Genomic DNA, 20,586 nt, shown 5'->3' with positions numbered 1-20,586 from the left:
TCAATGGAAGTCTTCAAACAGAGGCTGGACAGACATCTGACTGGGATGATTTAGCGAATCCTGCTTTGAGCAGGGGGTTGGACCAGATGGCCCAGGAGGTCCCTTCCAACTCTACGATTCTATGATTCTATGATTCTATGAGATTCAGTCTTTCGTTGATATAACAGTGGGATTCCCTGACTGCTTTGGCCTTGCAACGACACCTCAACATTTGCTGCTGTGCTAACCGGTGGGCTTAGAGTGGGGGAAACAATGTAGCGTTGCTGACTACCTTCTTTGTGATCAGTTGCACATGTGGTACTTGAGGTTTGGTGTTGTGTCCACGCATGGTGGGCATGGCGGACTGAGAGAGGGTTGGTGATGGTGCTGATGGCCTAGATTCAGTCTTTCGTAGATTCCATGACTGCTTTACCCTTGCGACGACACCTCGACATTTGCTGCTGGTGGTGTGCTAACCAGTGGGCTTACAGTGGGGAAGCGATGTAGCGTTGCTGACTACCTTCATTCGGAGCAGGTGCACATGTGGTACGTGAGGTTTGGTAGTCCATCGCTTGCAAGTGTATGGTGGTGAAATGTCTAAGCATGCAACTGGTATTCAAATTGCTCAAATTTTTCCCTCGGCTAAAGGTCTTTGCGCACTTCTTACAGATAACTTTTGCATGATCACTAGGATTTTGTTCAAAAAAGTGCTACACTGCACTCTTCCTACTATGGAAGACATTTTGAAACCTTGCACGCTGTGCTAATTTGATCGTCTGGCCAAGCTGTCCTGCACTCTTTTGGTTTTTATAACCCGTTTTTGGACTGCTCCGGGCCTGCCAGATAACAGCTGTTACGATGTCGTTGCCTGCTGCGGATCCTCCTCCTCCTCTTCTGAGCTATTGGCAACCGCACCCTCTTCCCCCAATGGATGCCAATCTGGGTCAACAACTGGGTCATCCATCACCTCCTCTTCAATTTCATGTGCACCTTCCTCTGTGTCACCATTAGAGTTGAGCGATACCAGCCGATACTTGAAAATATCGGATCGGAATGGATCGGCCGATCTTAAAAAAAGTATCGGTATCGCCGATTCCGATACCGGGAACCAATGCAAGTCAATGGGGCCAAAATATCGGAATTAAAAAAAACCCTTTCTTTCCTTGTAGGTTAATTCTACATGAAGAAAAACAACTAAGAATAATGTAGAATGTATTGTGGGAGGTGGAGGAGACATTAAAGCCATAGAGGTTTAGCCCAATCAAATGGAATAGCAGGAATTAAACTTTTTTTTTAAAGATGTTAGGAGTTACAAAGATATTGACTATGTTAGCCTCATTTATATTTTGCCAGACATGTATGTCTTCTTCTTCTTTCTTCTTTCTTCTTCTTTCTTATTCTTCTTCCTTTTTTTACCTTCTTCTTCTTCTTCTTATTCCTTTTTTTACATTCTTCTTCTTCTTCTTCCTTTTTTTACATTCTCCTACTTCCTTTTTTTACATTCTTCTTCTTCTTCCTTTTTTTACATTCTTCTTCTTATTCCTTTTTTTACATTCTTCTTCTTCTTCCTTTTTTAAATTCTTCTACTTCCTTTTTTTACATTCTTCTTCTTCTTCTTCCTTTTCTTACATTCTTCATATTCTTCTTATTCAACAATTATTATTCTACATATTCAACTTCTTCATCTTCTTCCTATTCTTCTTCATCATATTCTTGTTTGTGTCAGGCATTCCTGTAGTTGTTATCTAGAAAAGTTAGAAGTTTACACCTTCCGTTCTGCCTGTCACAAAAGATTTACAACAGGATTTGTCCGCGTTCAGTTTGGCCTGCAGCAGCAGGCCTTTTCCAGGGGCACCACGAGGAGGAACGGACTCACCCCCATACACTGCTTAGTCTTCTTCTGCTTATAAATAAGATAATATCATTTGCTCAGAGTATTAGTCTTATGCTTAATGTTCTTCTGCTTTGTTTTTTTTATGCTTCTTTGTCTTCTCTCTCTTGTTGTTCTGCATCTTGGTGGTTGTCTTCCTGTTCTTTGTCCTCTTGAACCAGCTGACGGTACTGGCACCCGGAGGGGCAGCAGAAGGAACAAGAGCCAATGGCACTACCGAGGACCAGCTGACGGTGCTGGAACCCGGTTACTAAGCAGGAGGTACCTGTGCTACAAAGCACTACCAAGGACCAGCAGACGTTGCCGGAACTCGGATACCGAGATGGAGGCACCTAGGCCAAAGGCTCTGACGAGAACCAGCTGACGGTGCTGGAACCCGGAGGGGTAGCATAAGCTGCAAGAGCAAATGGAAATAGCGAGGACCAGCTGACAGTGCTGGCACCCAGAGGGGCAGCAGAAGGAATAAGAGCCAATGGCACAACCGAGGACCAGCTGACGGTGCTGGAACCCGGTTACTAAGCAGGAGGTACCTGTGCTACAAAGCACTACCAAGGACCAGCAGACGTTGCCGGAACTCGGATACCGAGATGGAGGCACCTAGGCCAAAGGCTCTGACGAGAACCAGCTGACGGTGCTGGAACCCGGAGGGGTATCAGAAGTTACCCCTGAAAAGCAAAGTTGGCATGCCGCAAGCTGGCCGCAGTTACCGAATCACACAGTCCTACAGGGGGTGCTTGTCCTACTGGCACTATGGAACAAGCCTTTCTTACCAGAACCCGCAGTCCACATAGGAAGCACCTAAACTGCTGGCACCCTAGCCTCGGCTAACCCAACCGCAACACGACATGGCAACTTGGGGTGGCAAACTGACATTGACACTTCCCGGAAACAGCAGGCAGGGCTGGAACCAAGCTGGGCAGGAGGGAGTACCCGAGCCAAAGTCAGTTATGAGCAGCAACTGGCGATGTTGTAGCCCAGGACAAGCACTTAGCAGGCTGAGGCCTGATGTGCTGTCAATTGGGAGGCAGCAGGACAGATTGCCATCAAAACAGCAGGGGAACAGCTGACGTTACTGAACCCCACAAACACAGGAGCTAGTGTTTTACTCTGTGAAGACGGCACTTCCGAGCAACAACTGGCTGTGTTGAAGCCCAGGGACAAGCACGGAGCAGGCTGAGGCTGCATTGAAGAAATTTTAAGATCGGTTGTAGACTACTAATTTGAACCAAGCTCCACTTAGGCCTGTGGCTTCACTGATTTTCGTATTTCCCCTGTCCTCCAACCCCGCCAGTTACAGCTCCGAAGTGGCGTCTGCACAATCCACACTTGTTCCTGTGTTACAGGTGTTCAGTCCGGGCAGTTAATCCCCTGATGTGTGTCCGGCAATGTCGCCTGCTCTGTCCACATTCCCATAATGGGAATGTGGACAGAGCAGGCGACATTGCCGGACACACATCAGGGGATTAACTGACCGGACTGAACACCTGTAACACAGGAACAAGTGTGGATTGTGCAGACGCCACTTCGGAGCTGTAACTGGCAGGGTTGGAGGACAGGGGAAATACGAGAGACAGTGGAGCCACAGGCCTAATTGGAGCACGGTTAAAAATCAGTAGTGGTACGACTGTGTAGGCAGCAGGAGACTTTGCCATCTACACAGCAGGGGATCAGCTGACGTTACTGAACCCCACTGAGACACGGGAGCAAGTGTCTCTTTCCGTGTGGACGGCACTTCCGAGCTACAACTGGCTGTGTTGAAGCCCAGGAAATAGGAGGGTGTAGGCAGAGGCCTACTGTATTTTGAATGAGGTGACAGCAGGAGAGACTGCCATCCACACAGCAGGGGATCAGCTGACGTTACTGAACCCCACTGAGACACGGGAGCAAGTGTCTCTTTCCGTGTGGACGGCACTTCCGAGCTACAACTGGCTGTGTTGAAGCCCAGGAAATAGGAGGGTGTAGGCAGAGGCCTACTGTCTTTGTAATGCGGAGACAGCAGGAGAGACTGCCATCCACAAAGCAGGGGATCAGCTGAAGTTACTGAACCCCACTGAGACACGGGAGCAAGTGTCTCTTTCCGTGTGGACGGCACTTCCGAGCTACAACTGGCTGTGTTGAAGCCCAGGAAATAGGAGGGTGTAGGCAGAGGCCTACTGTATTTTGAATGAGGTGACAGCAGGAGAGACTGCCATCCACACAGCAGGGGATCAGCTGACATTACTGAACCCCACTGAGACACGGGAGCAAGTATCTCTTTCCGTGTGGACGGCACTTCCGAGCTACAACTGGCTGTGTTGAAGCCCAGGAAATAGGAGGGTGTAGGCAGAGGCCTACTGTATTTTGAATGAGGTGACAGCAGGAGAGACTGCCATCCACACAGCAGGGGATCAGCTGACATTACTGAACCCCACTGAGACACGGGAGCAAGTATCTCTTTCCGTGTGGACGGCACTTCCGAGCTACAACTGGCTGTGTTGAAGCCCAGGAAATAGGAGGGTGTAGGCAGAGGCCTACTGTATTTTGAATGAGGTGACAGCAGGAGAGACTGCCATCCACACAGCAGGGGATCAGCTGACATTACTGAACCCCACTGAGACACGGGAGCAAGTATCTCTTTCCGTATGGACGGCACTTCCGAACTACAACTGGCTGTGTTGAAGCCCAGGAAATAGGAGGGTGTAGGCAGAGGCCTACTGTCTTTGTAATGCGGAGACAGCAGGAGAGACTGCCATCCACAAAGCAGGGGATCAGCTGACGTTACTGAACCCCACTGAGACACGGGAGCAAGTGTCTCTTTCCGTGTGGACGGCACTTCCGAACTACAACTGGCTGTGTTGAAGCCCAGGAAATAGGAGGGTGTAGGCAGAGGCCTACTGTCTTTGTAATGCGGAGACAGCAGGAGAGACTGCCATCCACAAAGCAGGGGATCAGCTGACGTTACTGAACCCCACTGAGACACGGGAGCAAGTGTCTCTTTCCGTGTGGACAGCACTTCCGAGCTACAACTGGCTGTGTTGAAGCCCAGGAAATAGGAGGGTGTATGCAGAGGCATACTGTATTTTGAATGAGGTGACAGCAGGAGAGCCTGCCATCCACACAGCAGGGGAACAGCTGACATTACTGAACCCCACTGAGACACAGGAGCAAGTGTCTCTTTCCGTGTGGACGGCACTTCCGAACTACAACTGGCTGTGTTGAAGCCCAGGAAATAGGAGGGTGTAGGCAGAGGCCTATTGTATTTTGAATGAGGTGACAGCAGGAGAGACTGCCATCCACAAAGCAGGGGATCAGCTGACGTTACTGAACCCCACTGAGACACGGGAGCAAGTGTCTCTTTCCGTGTGGACGGCACTTCCGAGCTACAACTGGCTGTGTTGAAGCCCAGGAAATAGGAGGGTGTAGGCAGAGGCCTACTGTATTTTGAATGAGGTGACAGCAGGAGAGACTGCCATCCACACAGCAGGGGATCAGCTGACATTACTGAACCCCACTGAGACACGGGAGCAAGTGTCTCTTTCCGTGTGGACGGCACTTCCGAGCTACAACTGGCTGTGTTGAAGCCCAGGAAATAGGAGGGTGTAGGCAGAGGCCTACTGTATTTTGAATGAGGTGACAGCAGGAGAGACTGCCATCCACACAGCAGGGGAACAGCTGACATTACTGAACCCCACTGAGACACGGGAGCAAGTGTCTCTTTCCGTGTGGACGGCACTTCCGAACTACAACTGGCTGTGTTGAAGCCCAAGAAATAGGAGGGTGTAGGCAGAGGCCTACTGTATTTTGAATGAGGTGACAGCAGGAGAGACTGCCATCCACAAAGCAGGGGATCAGCTGACGTTACTGAACCCCACTGAGACACGGGAGCAAGTGTCTCTTTCCGTGTGGACGGCACTTCCGAGCTACAACTGGCTGTGTTGAAGCCCAGGAAATAGGAGGGTGTAGGCAGAGGCCTACTGTATTTTGAATGAGGTGACAGCAGGAGAGACTGCCATCCACACAGCAGGGGATCAGCTGACATTACTGAACCCCACTGAGACACGGGAGCAAGTATCTCTTTCCGTGTGGACGGCACTTCCGAACTACAACTGGCTGTGTTGAAGCCCAGGAAATAGGAGGGTGTAGGCAGAGGCCTACTGTGTTTGTAATGCGGAGACAGCAGGAGAGACTGCCATCTCCACAGCAGGGGATCAGCTGGCAATGATGAACCCCACTAACACTTGAACCAATGTGTTTGGCTCTGTGGAGACGACACATCTGAACACCAACTGACGCTGTTGGAGCCCAGGATTAGGCGAGGAGCAGGCTGGGGCCTACTGGATTTTGGCAGGTGAAGGCAGCAGGAGACTTGCCATCTCCACAGCAGGGGAACAGCTGGCAGTGCTGAACCCCACTAACACTTGAACGAATGTGTTTGGCTCTGTGGAGACGACACTTCTGAACACCAACTGACGCTGTTGGAGCCCAGGATTAGGCGAGGAGCAGGCTGGGGCCTACTGGATTTTGGCAGGTGAAGGCAGCAGGAGACTTGCCATCTCCACAGCAGGGGAACAGCTGGCAGTGCTGAACCCCACTAACACTTGAACGAATGTGTTTGGCTCTGTGGAGACGACACTTCTGAACACCAACTGACGCTGTTGGAGCCCAGGATTAGGCGAGGAGCAGGCTGGGGCCTACTGGATTTTGGCAGGTGAAGGCAGCAGGAGACTTGCCATCTCCACAGCAGGGGAACAGCTGGCAGTGCTGAACCCCACTAACACTTGAACGAATGTGTTTGGCTCTGTGGAGACGACACTTCTGAACACCAACTGACGCTGTTGGAGCCCAGGATTAGGCGAGGAGCAGGCTGGGGCCTACTGGATTTTGGCAGGTGAAGGCAGCAGGAGACTTGCCATCTCCACAGCAGGGGAACAGCTGGCAGTGCTGAAACCCACTAACACTTGAACGAATGTGTTTGGCTCTGTGGAGACGACACTTCTGAACACCAACTGACGCTGTTGGAGCCCAGGATTAGGCGAGGAGCAGGCTGGGGCCTACTGGATTTTGGCAGGTGAAGGCAGCAGGAGACTTGCCATCTCCACAGCAGGGGAACAGCTGGCAGTGCTGAACCCCACTAACACTTGAACGAATGTGTTTGGCTCTGTGGAGACGACACTTCTGAACACCAACTGACGCTGTTGGAGCCCAGGATTAGGCGAGGAGCAGGCTGGGGCCTACTGGATTTTGGCAGGTGAAGGCAGCAGGAGACTTGCCATCTCCACAGCAGGGGAACAGCTGGCAGTGCTGAACCCCACTAACACTTGAACGAATGTGTTTGGCTCTGTGGAGACGACACTTCTGAACACCAACTGACGCTGTTGGAGCCCAGGATTAGGCGAGGAGCAGGCTGGGGCCTACTGGATTTTGGCAGGTGAAGGCAGCAGGAGACTTGCCATCTCCACAGCAGGGGAACAGCTGGCAGTGCTGAAACCCACTAACACTTGAACGAATGTGTTTGGCTCTGTGGAGACGACACTTCTGAACACCAACTGACGCTGTTGGAGCCCAGGATTAGGCGAGGAGCAGGCTGGGGCCTACTGGATTTTGGCAGGTGAAGGCAGCAGGAGACTTGCCATCTCCACAGCAGGGGAACAGCTGGCAGTGCTGAACCCCACTAACACTTGAACGAATGTGTTTGGCTCTGTGGAGACGACACTTCTGAACACCAACTGACGCTGTTGGAGCCCAGGATTAGGCGAGGAGCAGGCTGGGGCCTACTGGATTTTGGCAGGTGAAGGCAGCAGGAGACTTGCCATCTCCACAGCAGGGGAACAGCTGGCAGTGCTGAACCCCACTAACACTTGAACGAATGTGTTTGGCTCTGTGGAGACGACACTTCTGAACACCAACTGACGCTGTTGGAGCCCAGGATTAGGCGAGGAGCAGGCTGGGGCCTACTGGATTTTGGCAGGTGAAGGCAGCAGGAGACTTGCCATCTCCACAGCAGGGGAACAGCTGGCAGTGCTGAACCCCACTAACACTTGAACGAATGTGTTTGGCTCTGTGGAGACGACACTTATGAACACCAACTGACGCTGTTGGAGCCCAGGATTACGCATGCCGCATGCAGAGGCCAATGGGCAGCGGTTTTTATGGAGGTTGTGGACTACTACTGATTCTAACCATGCTCCACTTAGGCCTCTGGCTCCACTGTCTCTACTATTTACCCTGGCCTCCAACCCCGCCAGCTACATCTCTGAAGTGGCGTCAGCACAATCTACACTTGTTCCTGTGTTACTGGTGCTCAGTCCCGTCATTTGATCCCCTGATGTTTGTCCGGCAAGTTCGCCAGCTCTGTCCTCATTCCCACTACTGGTTATGGGAATGTGGACAGAGCAGGAGACCTTGCCGGACACACATCAGGGGATAAACTGATGGGACTGAGCCACAGGAACACAGGAACAAGTGTAGATTGTGCTGACGCCACTTCAGAGATGTAGATGGCGGGGTTGGAGGTCAGGGGAAATAGTAGAGACAGTGGAGCCAGAGACCTAAGTTGGGCACGGTTAAAAATCAGTAGTGGTTTGAATGTTGATGGAGCTGGTGACTCTGCCGTCCACACAGCAGGGGATCAGCTGGCATTACTGAACCCCACTAACACAGGAGCTAGTGTGTTTCTCTGTGCAGACGACACATCTGAGCGACAACTGGCTGTGTTGAAGCACAGGGATTATAGTTCAGGTGGTAGAAAAATGAACACACCAGCAGACCTGGATACAGTTGCCAACCACTATTTTAGTCTGTAAGAGGAATGGCAAAGTCTTTGGAGATCCAGGCCTTGTTCATTTTCAGAAAAGTCAGCCGGTCAACATTATCGGAAGATAGTCGCGTGCGACGGTCTGTTAGTACACCACCTGCGGCACTAAAGACACGTTCCGATAATACACTGGCAGCAGGGCAAGCCAGCACCTCCAATGCATACTGGCTAAGCTCTGGCCATGTATCCAGCTTAGAGACCCAAAACTTGAAGGGGGAAGAGCCATCTGGGAGTACAGCGACAGGGCAAGACATGTAGTCTGACACCATCTGACGGAAGCGTTGCCTCCTGCTGACTCGAGGCGTCGCTGATGGTGTAGACAATTGTGGTGGACACACAAAACTTTGCCACATTTGGGCCATAGTGGTCTTGCCTTGTGCTGCGGCACTGCCTCTGGTCCCTCTTTGTGCAGAGTTTCCTCCACTGCCTCGACGCACAGAGCTGCTTTGTAAAGCACTAGCAACAATGCTGTCGGGTGGAATGGAAAACATTATGGACTGCACCAGTGACTCTTCGTACTCCCGCATTTTACGCTCCCGGTTCAACATTGGTATGAGCCTTTGTACGCTGTCCCGGTAGCGAGGATCTAGGAGGGTGTACACCCAATAATCAGCCGAGACGAGAATGTGGGCGATGCGGCGGTCGTTTCTCAGGCACTGCAGCATGAAATCAACCATGTGCTGCAGACTCCCAACTGCCAAAGAACCGCTGTCCCCTGTTTGAGGCGTGACCTCGGCCTGCTCTGCATCACCCCACCCTCGCTGTACATACTGAGTAGAGGTTTGTGTACCTCCCTCCTCTGGAGAGATGTCTTCCTCCTCCATCGACTCCTCCTCATCCTCCTCACAAAGTGTCCCCTGCCTAGGCCTTTGTGAGGAAACACGTAGCGCAGACTGTCCAGAAGCAGATGGCATTTGGGACTCCTCATCCTCCACCTCTTCTGAAACCTCATCCCTTAGTGCTTGCAGTGTTTGTTGAAGCAGGCAGATAAGGGGGACAGTCATGCTGACTAGTGCATCATCTGCACTCGCCATCCGCGTGGATTCATCGAAGGCACGCAAAACGAGGCAGATGTCCTTCATAGAGGCCCACTCAATGGTGCTGAAGTGTGAACGGCGCACAGTGCGACTTGTTTGCGCCTGATGCAGCTGGTACTCCATGACTGCTGCCTGCTGCTCACACAACCGCTCCAACATATGTAACGTTGAATTCCACCGGGTGGGTAGGTCACATATGATGCGATGTTCCGGAAGGCCAAATCGTCGCTGCAGAGCAGCGAGGCGCGATCTTGCCGTGCTGGAACGTCGCAAGTGAGCGCACTCTATGCGGACCTTGTGCAACAGTGCAGCAAGATCCGGATAGTCCCTCAGAAAGCTCTGCACGACCAAGTTAAGAACATGTGCCAGACATGGGATGTGTGTGAGGTTGCCTAGGCCAAGAGCTGCCACCAGATTTCGGCCATTGTCACACACTACCAAGCCCGGCTGGAGATTCGCTGGCCCAAACCACACATCGCTCTCCAGCTTGATAGCATTCCAGAGCTCCTGCGCTGTGTGGCTTCGATTCCCCAAAGAAATTAATTTGAGTACAGCCTGTTGACGTTTGGCCACGGCTGTGCTCATATCGGTCGTAACAGGCTCCTGCTCTGCTGTTTCTGAGGAACTTGAGTAGGAGGAGGAGTCTATGTGTACAGACTGGAGTCCTGCAATCCGTGGCGTTGGAAGAACACGTACAGCGCCACTCTCCAGATCCGTACCCGGCTCCACAACATTGACCCAGTGGGCAGTGAGGGAAAGGTATCGTCCCTGTACATGGTTACTGGTCCACGCATCGGTGGTCAGGTGGACCTTGCTACTAACGGCGTTTAGTAGCGCATGTTTTATTTTGCCCTCAACATGTTTCTGCAGGGCAGGGACGGCTCGCCTGCTGAAATAAAAGCGGCTGGGCACGTTGTATTGGGGGACTGCCAATGCCATTAAGTCCCGGAAGGTGTCAGTGTCCACCAGCCTGAATGACAGCATTTCAACTGCCAGAAGTTTGGCAATGCCAGCATTCAGAGACTGTGCTCGGGGATGGTTTGCCGAGTAAGGGCGCCTTTTATCCCATGCCTGTGCTACCGATGGCTGTGATGGATGGGAACGTGCTGCTATGGGTGTAATCTGACAGGGTCTCCGGACAACAGTGGCAGAGGTTCTTCCTTGGTGATCCTGTGAGGAAGCCGAACCAGCAGTGTGTGAGCTGGAGGAAGAGGGCCCAACACGAACTGAAGAGGTGGTAGGTGGTGCTGTACGTTGGCCTACGTCTTCAGGGTGTCTCTGCAACTCCAACTCGTGCTTGGTGCGCACATGTTTCCACATATTTGTGGTATTGAGGTTGCTGACATTTCTCCCTCTTTTGACTCTCTGATGACACAGCTTGCATTTGACAAAGCAAATGTCATCTGCAACTGTGTCAAAAAAGGACCACGCACTGCAACTCTTGTGAGCGCCCGGTTTGCCTTTGGAAGGAGGAATGCTCCTAACGGGTGCCGAAGTGGAGGGTACAGGCAACCAAGTCTTCCCCCTCCCTCTGCCTCCTGTTTTGGCCGGTAGGGGAATCTCTTCCTCCGAGCTGTTCCCACCACCTTCCTGTTGCTCACGCCATGATGGGTCAAGGACCTCATCATCTTCCCTCCCCTCTTCAAACAGCTGCTTCTCCGGGGTTGTCTCGCCAGCACCGTACGCACCAGAAAGTGGCAACTGAGTCTCGTCATCATCTGATGCGTACTGAGGTGTGCTGACCATAGGCACTGGCCCACTCGCCTCTTCAGATTCAGAGGGACAAAGAAGTTGCGCATCACTGCATACTCCCTCTTCTTCACATTCAGGAATGCTGCTTGGCTGGCCCCCTCTTTCCAAGCCAACAGATTCCGAGAACAGAAGTAGAGACTGTGATGGCTCCTGTCCATGTCTCTCTGACTGCCTGGGCACTTTGGCAGGTGGTGAAGAGACAGATGGTTGCTCTTCGGTGCTCTGACCCTGAGAGGATGCGGAAGTAATTGAAGTCGATGCGTTAGCTGCCATCCATCCGACAACGGCTTCAATTTGTTCCTCCCGCAGCAGTGGGGTACGTTGAGGTCCAACAAAGCTGCGCATAAAGGACTGTTGCCTGCTAAAACTGGGGGATGCTGATCCACTGGTGCCCGCAGCAGGCCCAGAATCCCCACGTCCTCTACCTGTAGAATCCCCACGTCCTCTCCCTGCAGAATCCCCACGTCCTCTCCCTGCTGAAACTCCACGCCCACGCCCACGCCCCCGCGCCTTACTCCCTGCCTTCTTCATCTTGCAAGACTGCTTAAGATAGGCAAAAAAGTACAAAGGGGGGCCTTAGTGTGCTTATTCCTGAACAGCTGGTTACAGGTACAAGAAACACTAATTTTATGAAGTGTGTGTGTGTGGACTAGACTTTAATAGGAGCTGATGTGGCCTACACAAGTTCCAAATGTAGTGTTTGGTGAACTTTTTTTGTGGTTTCTTTGTTGGAAACAAACTCAAAGTATGTGAACAAAGAATTGAAACTGATAGTATCACCAACTTTTTGGAGCTATTACAATGCAGGCAGGTAACCTACAATGCAAAAGATGAGGCTCCAAAAAAATTGGGTAATACTAATCTGGCTGCGCCGGCAGGGCACAAGCCAGAAAAAAAGGCTCCTCTATCTACTCCTATATAGTGTTTGCAACCAACCAATGTTGATGGATACGGATGGATGCACACTAATAGGAGAAGAAAAAATGAGCTGCACTCAAAGACAAATATGTGTGAGGCAGTGACGCACGTTGAGCGTCCTACAACCAGACGTAGCTGCAGGACACTCTACTCAGCGTGAGCTGCACTCACACACAGTCAGAGACCTCTCAGACAGCCGTCAACAGTGCAGCTAAGTGGGCACTGGCACTGACAGGCTGCAGAAAGGCTCCGCTGTGTACTCCTATATAGTGTTTGCAACCACCGTAGATGGAGACGGATGGATGCACACTAATAGAAGAAAAAATGAGCTGCACTCAAATAAAAATATGTGTGAGGCACTGACGCACGCTGAGCGTCCTACAGCCAGACGTAGCTGCAGGACACACTACTCAGCGTGAGCTGCACTCACACACAGTCAGAGACCTCTCAGACAGCCGTGAACAGTGCAGCAAAGTGGACACTAGCACTGAAAGGCTGCAGAAAGGCTCCGCTGTCTACTACTAGTGTTTGCAACCAACGTATATGGATACGGATGGAAGCACACTAGATTGAAATTATGTAAAAAATGCAGCTCAAAAAATAAAAGATGTATGAGGCAGCAGTGATCACACTGGGTGGCCTACAGCCTGACGTGGCTGCAGGACCCACTCCACAGCGTGAGCTGCACTCACACAGCCCTTGCAGACAGCTGTGAACACTGCTGCTAGGGCAAAGAAGGCTACAGTGGTGGTTTATGTAGCCTGGGTAAAGCACTAGATGTTTGGTGGAATCGCTATTTCTAACTGTCCCTCACAGTCTTCTACAGCAGCCTGTCCCTAACTGAATTCACAGCAGAGTGACCAGAAATGGCGGCTGCGGTGGCTTTTATAGTGCATCATGACATCATTTCGGCAGCCAATCACAGCCATGCCAATAGTTAACATGCCTACATGCCTAACAGGATGTGCCCACACTTCGGAGGATTCCCATTGGCTTAATCAAAGCAAGCAGGCTCATAGCATGATGGGAACTTCCTATTCCGATTCCGATCCCGGAATCCGATATGACAAAAGTATCGGAACTAAGTATCGGAATTCCGATACCGCTAATATCGGCCGATACCCGATACTTGCGGTATCGGAATGCTCAACACTAGTCACCATGTAAGGTGGTATAGTATGCGGGAAAGGGCACCTGAGTTTCATCAGGGTCTGATTCTGCCTCAGTACACTGCGAGGACAATGTAGTGCTCTGAGTGAATGTACCAGCAGAAAAATCTAGCAGTGGCTGTGCATCAGTGCACTCCGTGTCAGATTCATCTTGGACAGGGTAATTCACGATTTGACTTGCTAACCCAGGCATGGTGTGTGAAAAGAGCTCCATGGAGTAATCGGTAGCGTGGCCTGCCACATCCTTCACTTTTGATAGGGGTGAAGGACACAAGGAAAGCTGTTGTTCCTGACCAGGAGCCTCCAATGACTCAGTGCTTTCATTTTATGAAACTTCAGAAGAGGAGGCAAGAGAGCTGTAGGCTGTGTCAGCAATGTAAGCCAAAACTTGTTCCTGAAGCTCCGGCTTTAAAAGTGGTTTACCTACTCCCAGAAAAGAGAGCCTTCGAGGCCTTGTGGAGCCAGATGATGACGCAGGCTCAACACCTCCTGCCTTAGGTGCTATTGTGCTTTTGCCACTACCAACAGATGCAACACCACCACCACCACCATTGGGACCAGCTGGCAACCCCCGCCCACTTCCATGGCATCTTCCACCATACTTGCTCATTTTTGGGAAAATGTACCCAAAATACCACCAGCTATATAGTACTGTAAAACAAGGTAGAAGGTGTATCTACTTTTGGTGAGATTTTGAATCTCACTATAGATTTGAGGACGCTGAACTATTGTCTCAGGCCCAGTAGAGATTACACCTCAATGTAACAGGCTGAAATTGGATGTTGAATGACAAGGTGGAGAGTGTATATAGGATTAGTGAGATTTCGTATCTCACTATAGATTTGAGGATGCTGAACTAATTTCTCAGGCTCAGTAGAGATTACACCTCAATGTAACAGGCTGAAATTGGATGGTGTATGATAAGGTGTAGGGTGTCTATAGGATTGGTGAGAATTTGAATCTCACTATAGATTTGAGGACACTGAACTATTGTCTCAGGCCCAGTAGAGATTACACCTCAATGTAAAAGACTGAAATTGGATGGTGTATGAGAAGGTGTAGGGTGTCTATAGGATTGGTGAGAATTTGAATCTCACTATAGATTTGAGGGCGCTGAACTATTTTCTCAGGCCCAGTAGAGATTACACCTCAATGTAACAGGCTGAAATTGGATGGTGAATGACAAGGTGGAGAGTGTCTATAGGATTAGTGAGATTTTGTATCTCACTATAGATTTGAGGACGCAGAACTATTGTCTCTGGCCCAGGAGAGATTACACCTCAATGTAACAGGCTGAAATTGGATGGTGTATGACAAGGTGGAGGGTGTCTATAGTATTTGTGAGAATTTGGATCTCATTAGAGATTTGAGGACGCTGACAATGATGCTCTCAGTCCAAGTATGGATGCAGGCAGCCTAATAAGCAGGACTGCTGCACAATGCACACACAAAAGGGTGGAAAAATTAACGCTTGGTAACTGTGCAGAAAAGAGGAAGAAAAGTATTTTTGCTTTTAAAAAGCAGTTTGCACAGCAGTGTGCAAACAGCAATGCAGCTATCAGGGAGCCTTATAAGACAGCCTAATAACCGACAGAGCTGATGCCCAAAATTGAGCCTCCCCTGTCACTGCACACAAAGTGTTGTGTTGTAAGTGGAAATCGCTAACAGCAGAAGCAGTTTTTTTGGTTCTTCTTCCCTGCCTAACGCTCTCCCTACAGAATCAGCAGCAGCAGCTTTCCCTATGCTAAGATCGGCAGAAGTAAGATGGCGGTCAGCGCTCTCGCCATTTTATAGCCCCTGTGACGCCACACAAAGCCAGCCAATCACTTGCATGCCCTTCTCAAAGATGGTGGTGACCGATGACTATGTCATCGCGTTGCCCACAGTGTGCGTCCTCCTTCATTGGCTGAAAAAGGGCACTGGAAGCATCTTTTGAAACGCGACTTTGGCGCTTTGGTCGCTGACCTCACGCTATGGTCGGGTTTCGTTTCATGAAACCTGACTTCAGTGAATGTCGCCGACTTTTGAATATGACCGATCCGATTCGCTCAACCAATGGAATGGGACGTTCAAATAAATTCACACCAACTCTAGTTGATTGTTCTTTAACCATTTGGTTATCTAATTACAGTCATTACAGCCATTCATCCAGATACTTTAACATTGCATTGGACATTTGCCCATTTTAAATATGGTGCTGTCAGTATCTTATATGCTTGCGCGCACACCGTCTGCTATATTGAATTTTCAACTTACGATACATTTTTGTGTAAGGATACACTTTGGGTGCTTCATCATTCTGTTGCTGGACATCAAATTAGTTTTTAGCTCAGATATCATTCTTGCGTATAGAGTTTAGGATCTAATTCCTGTATCTAGTACTGTGCCTTAATTCCTTCACGTACTTGGACCTACTTTCCTTGAGCTTTGGGTTATTGCTGAGCTCTTATAATCATGTGATCTGGACATAGGAGCAGCACATAGTTTGAGGTTGGGTCTTCCAATGAATTGACTGTTGGCAGATGGCGTTTTCGTTTATGGTATGGATAAGTTCATGGACCATATAGTGAGAAATGTACACATATGTGATACTTACAGGCACTCTCTGTTACTTAGATAATTAAATAATTAAAGGATGTTTTTGAAATTTATGAGAATATGAATTTATATATATATAGAATTATGGCACTTTGTAATTGCACTCTGCATCATGTTTTTGGATATATGACTTTCATATTACTATATTGCACTGACACTTTGTAATCATTTTATGCACCTTCATTGTTGTAAATTGATGAATTATGTTTGTAGTCTTTATATACTTGCACATTGCACACTGTGTCATGCTTGAGAAAGGCGCACTACTGTTTTTCCTGTACCCCTCACTTTTTGCATACTTGAATTGGAGTAGTGTCCATATATTTATCTTCTTTATTTATATAGATAGATATTAGATAGATAGATATGAGATAGATAATAGATAGATAGATAGATAGATACATAGATAGATAGGAGATATATAGATAAATAGATAGATAGATAGATATGAGATAGATAATTGAAAGATAGATAGACAGACAGATAGATAGACAGATAGATAGATAGATAGGAGATAGATATATAGATAGATAATAGATAGATAGATAAATAATTGACAGATATGAGATAAATAACAGACAGATAGATAGCTAGATAGATAGATAGATAGATAGGAGATAGATAGATGATAGATAGATAGGAGATAGATAGATGATAGATAGATAGGAGATAGATAGATAGATAGATAATAGATAGATAAATAATTGACAGATATGATAGAGATAACAGATAGATAGATAGATAGGAGATAGATAGATGATAGATAGGAGATAGATAGATAGATGGATAGATAATAGATAGATAAATAATTGATAGATATGATAGAGATAACAGACAGATAGATAGATAGATAGATAGATAGATAGATAGATAGATAGATAGATAGATAGATAGATACTGTAGATAAATGGAAAAAAAATCAGGCAGCACTCCAGTTCAAGGAAAAATTGTCGGCTTTAATTCCACCGTGCTGTGAGGTCAAAACGTTGCACCACTTGGCGCTGGATTAAAGCCCACAATTTTTCCTTGAACTGGAGTGCTGCCTGATTTTTCTCCACTTATAAAATGCTTTGGACAACTACATTACTCAGGAAGTATTGCACCCAAAATCTACTCAAGTTTGGGCTGCTATCTGTTTTTTCTATTTAGATAGATAAATAGATGTTAGATAGATAGATGAATAGATAAATAGATAGATAGACAGATAGATAAAAACAACGAAAAATGGCAGTACTCCCTTTTTTTAAGTGAAACACATTTATTCAAGCCCATGTAAACATGGAATAAATAACATTTTTACTTTTTTGAAATGGGAGCGCTGCCATTCTTCACTGTTTGTATTGTATAGTACAGTGGTCCGGACTCTGTGGCAGCCCCCGCACTTTTTGATTGGTGCTGCTTTATCCCCCTTTCTTTGGAATAGATAAAAGGTTTTACTTATCAGGAAAGAATGCAAACATTTGATCATTAAAAAATCTTAAAGGGAATCGGTCAGTAGGATCCATGCTCTTAAGCCGTCCATATGGCTATGTAGGTCATAGGAAGATGAATAAAATGATGCCATGATATCTGTGATCCAATGGTTTATTCCAGAGAAATTCACAATTCACTTTTTTTAATATGTACTGTCAGGATTACAATCTTTGGAGAGCGCAGCAGACAAATGAGATAAAAAGGCTCACTTCATCGTGTACAACTTTGACATTTAGGTCGGATCACACATGCAAGAAACGCGGACGAGTCTCGCACATCAATACCCGGCACTGCCACCGGCACTCGGAGTGGAGCGTGCGGCTGCATAGAAATACATGCAGCCGCACGCTCTGCTTCTGAGTACCGGTGGTAGTGCCGGGTATTGCTGTGCGAGAATCGTCCATGTTTCTCGCATGTGTGATCCTGGCCTCAAGATGACTTTGCTATAGCAGCTGCCTATGCAGAGCGCAGCAGCTTATGGTAAATTCTTGCCTGTTGCGCTCGGCATAAACAGCTCCAAGGGGGTACTCAGTGCAGTGATCCAACAATAAGCAACACATATGTCTCAGCGTTACTCACATGTACTGCTGCTTGTAGTTTTTACTGATATCTGGACATCGTATCTTTTGCAGAAGAATTCTGATCACATTTAGAAATATGATGAAATTCAGCTAAAGAGTAAGAAAAGACAGGGAGAAATGCTGTTATCTCTGCAGATTCTACACCTACATCCTAATTCTCATTCTGCCTGATTACATTTCTTTAGTTATTACAGAAACTGGAAGTAGCTATTTCCTTTTAATAGGACTCAAAAAGTATGGCTGCCTTTCTGCTACACCGGTCTCCAGATTTTGGATTTGATCACATTAATGGAGATGAGCTGCATTACCAGACCAAGCCATGGATAGGTGTGGCGCTGTTCCTTGAATAACTGTATAACTTGTTGCATATAGCTAGCATCCTCGGTTATAACAGCATAAAGCATTTTAAGGTAGAGTTTAGGTGGCCATAACTAGCTTCTCCTGCCTAAGATTTTATGGCTATGTTCACACGTTGTGTTTTTGCTTTGTTAAGGAAATTAAAAGCTTCTTTTACAGAAAAAACAAAAGCTATGAGATTTCAGAAATCTTAAGCACATGATTGTTCTTTTTTCCTGACTGAATTGGAAAAACTGCAGCATGTCACTTCTTTCAGCATTTTTGCAGCTTATTTTCACCATAGAAAGCAATGATAAAGAGCGAAAAAAAACCTTGAAAACACAACCATGTGCTTTTTTGCTGAATAAAACTAGCTTTATTAAAGGGAACCTGCCAGCAGGTTTGTGCTCAGTAACCTACAGACAGTGTCAGCTCGGCACCGTTATACTGATTAGGGCTCATACTCACTGGTGCGAAAATCGGATGAGTGCAATCTGATTAAAGATCGGATTGCACTCTGACCAATGTTATTCAATTGGGTGACATCTCACTTGCAATTTTTTTCTCATCCGAAATCGGACTGAGAAAAAAAAAATCGCAGCATGCTGCAATTTGCTGCGATTTTCAGGTGAAAATCACCAATGCAAGTCAATGGGTGAGTGTAAAAATCTGACAGCACTCGGACCATGCGAGTGCTGGCCGATTTATACACACCGGTGTCCTTTGAAAAGCCGGCAATTCGTCTCCGGCTACTGTATAATCACACTGACATCTCAGAAAAGAATAGATAGAATAGATATATACACATCGAATACATATATATACATGACAGTGACACACACATATATATGTATTTATATTAGATAGATAGATAGATAGATAGATAGATAGATAGATAGATGAAAAAACGGTAATTCATATGCGGCTATACAGTAAAATCACACTGACATGTTAGAATACAAAAGATATAATACATGTATACACATGGAATAGGTGTGTGTGTGTATATATATATATACTGTATATGTCAGTGAGACACACACACATATATATATATATATATATTTAATAGAGAGATACATAGTACAATAAGTGATAATTCTTTTGCCGAGTTTAGTAAAATCACACTGACCACTCACAAAACACTAGATATATACACATAGAACACATTCATATGTCAGTGACACACACACACGCACATATATATATATATATATACATATATATATTATATCTAATATATATACATTATATATATATGTAATATATAATATATATACTGTATATATGATATACAGTACAGACCAAAAGTTTGGACACACCTTCTCATTCAAAGAGTTTATTTTATTTTCATGACTATGAAAATTGCAGCTTCACTCTGAAGGCATCAAAACTATGAATTAACACATGTGGAATTATATAATTAACAAAAAAGTGTGAAACAACTGAAAATATGTCTTATATTCTAGGTTCTTCAAAGTAGCCACCTTTTGCTTTGATTACTGCTTTGCACACTCTTGGCATTCTCTTGATGAGTTTCAAGAGGTAGTCACCAGAAATGGTTTTTACTTCACAGGTGTGCCCTGTCAGGTTTAATAAGTGGGATTTCTTGCCTTATAAATGGGGTTGGGACCATCGGTTGTGTTGTGCAGAAGTCTGGTGGATACACAGCTGATAGTCCTACTGAATAGACTGTTAGAATTTGTATTATGGCAAGAAAAAAGCAGCTAAGCAAAGAAAATCAAGTGGCCATCATTACTTTAAGAAATGAAGGTCAGTCAGTTTAAAAAATTGGGAAAACTTTGAAAGTATCCCCAAGTGCAGTGGCAAAAACCATCAAGCGATACAAAGAAACTGGCTCACATGAGGACCACCCCAGGAAGGGAAGAACAAGAGTCACCTGTGCTGCGGAGGATAAGTTCATCCGAGTCACCAGCCTCAGAAATCGCAGGTTAACAGCAGCTTAGATTAGAGACCAGGTCAATGCCACACAGAGTTCTAGCAGCAGACACATCTCTACAACAACTGTTCAGAGGAGACTTTGTGCAGCAGGCCTTCA

General features: G+C 47.2%; 1 protein-coding gene across 1 annotated transcript in view; it reads right to left on the bottom strand.

Moving 5' to 3' along the window:
- Nucleotides 1–20,586, bottom strand: part of LOC141086566 (vasoactive intestinal polypeptide receptor 1-like) — a 422,518-nt gene that overhangs the window by 117,113 nt on the left and 284,819 nt on the right. Inside the window, exon 10 of the mRNA XM_073572713.1 lies at nucleotides 18,190–18,281. Within this exon, the coding sequence (XP_073428814.1) occupies nucleotides 18,190–18,281 (92 nt within the window). The remainder of the gene's footprint in view (nucleotides 1–18,189; nucleotides 18,282–20,586) is intronic.

Source organism: Dendrobates tinctorius, unplaced genomic scaffold (genome assembly GCF_039654945.1).
Source record: "Dendrobates tinctorius isolate UK_male_01 unplaced genomic scaffold, ASM3965494v1 ptg000032l, whole genome shotgun sequence".
Lineage (NCBI taxonomy): Eukaryota > Metazoa > Chordata > Amphibia > Anura > Dendrobatidae > Dendrobates > Dendrobates tinctorius.
This window is presented reverse-complemented; position numbering and strand designations above follow the sequence as displayed.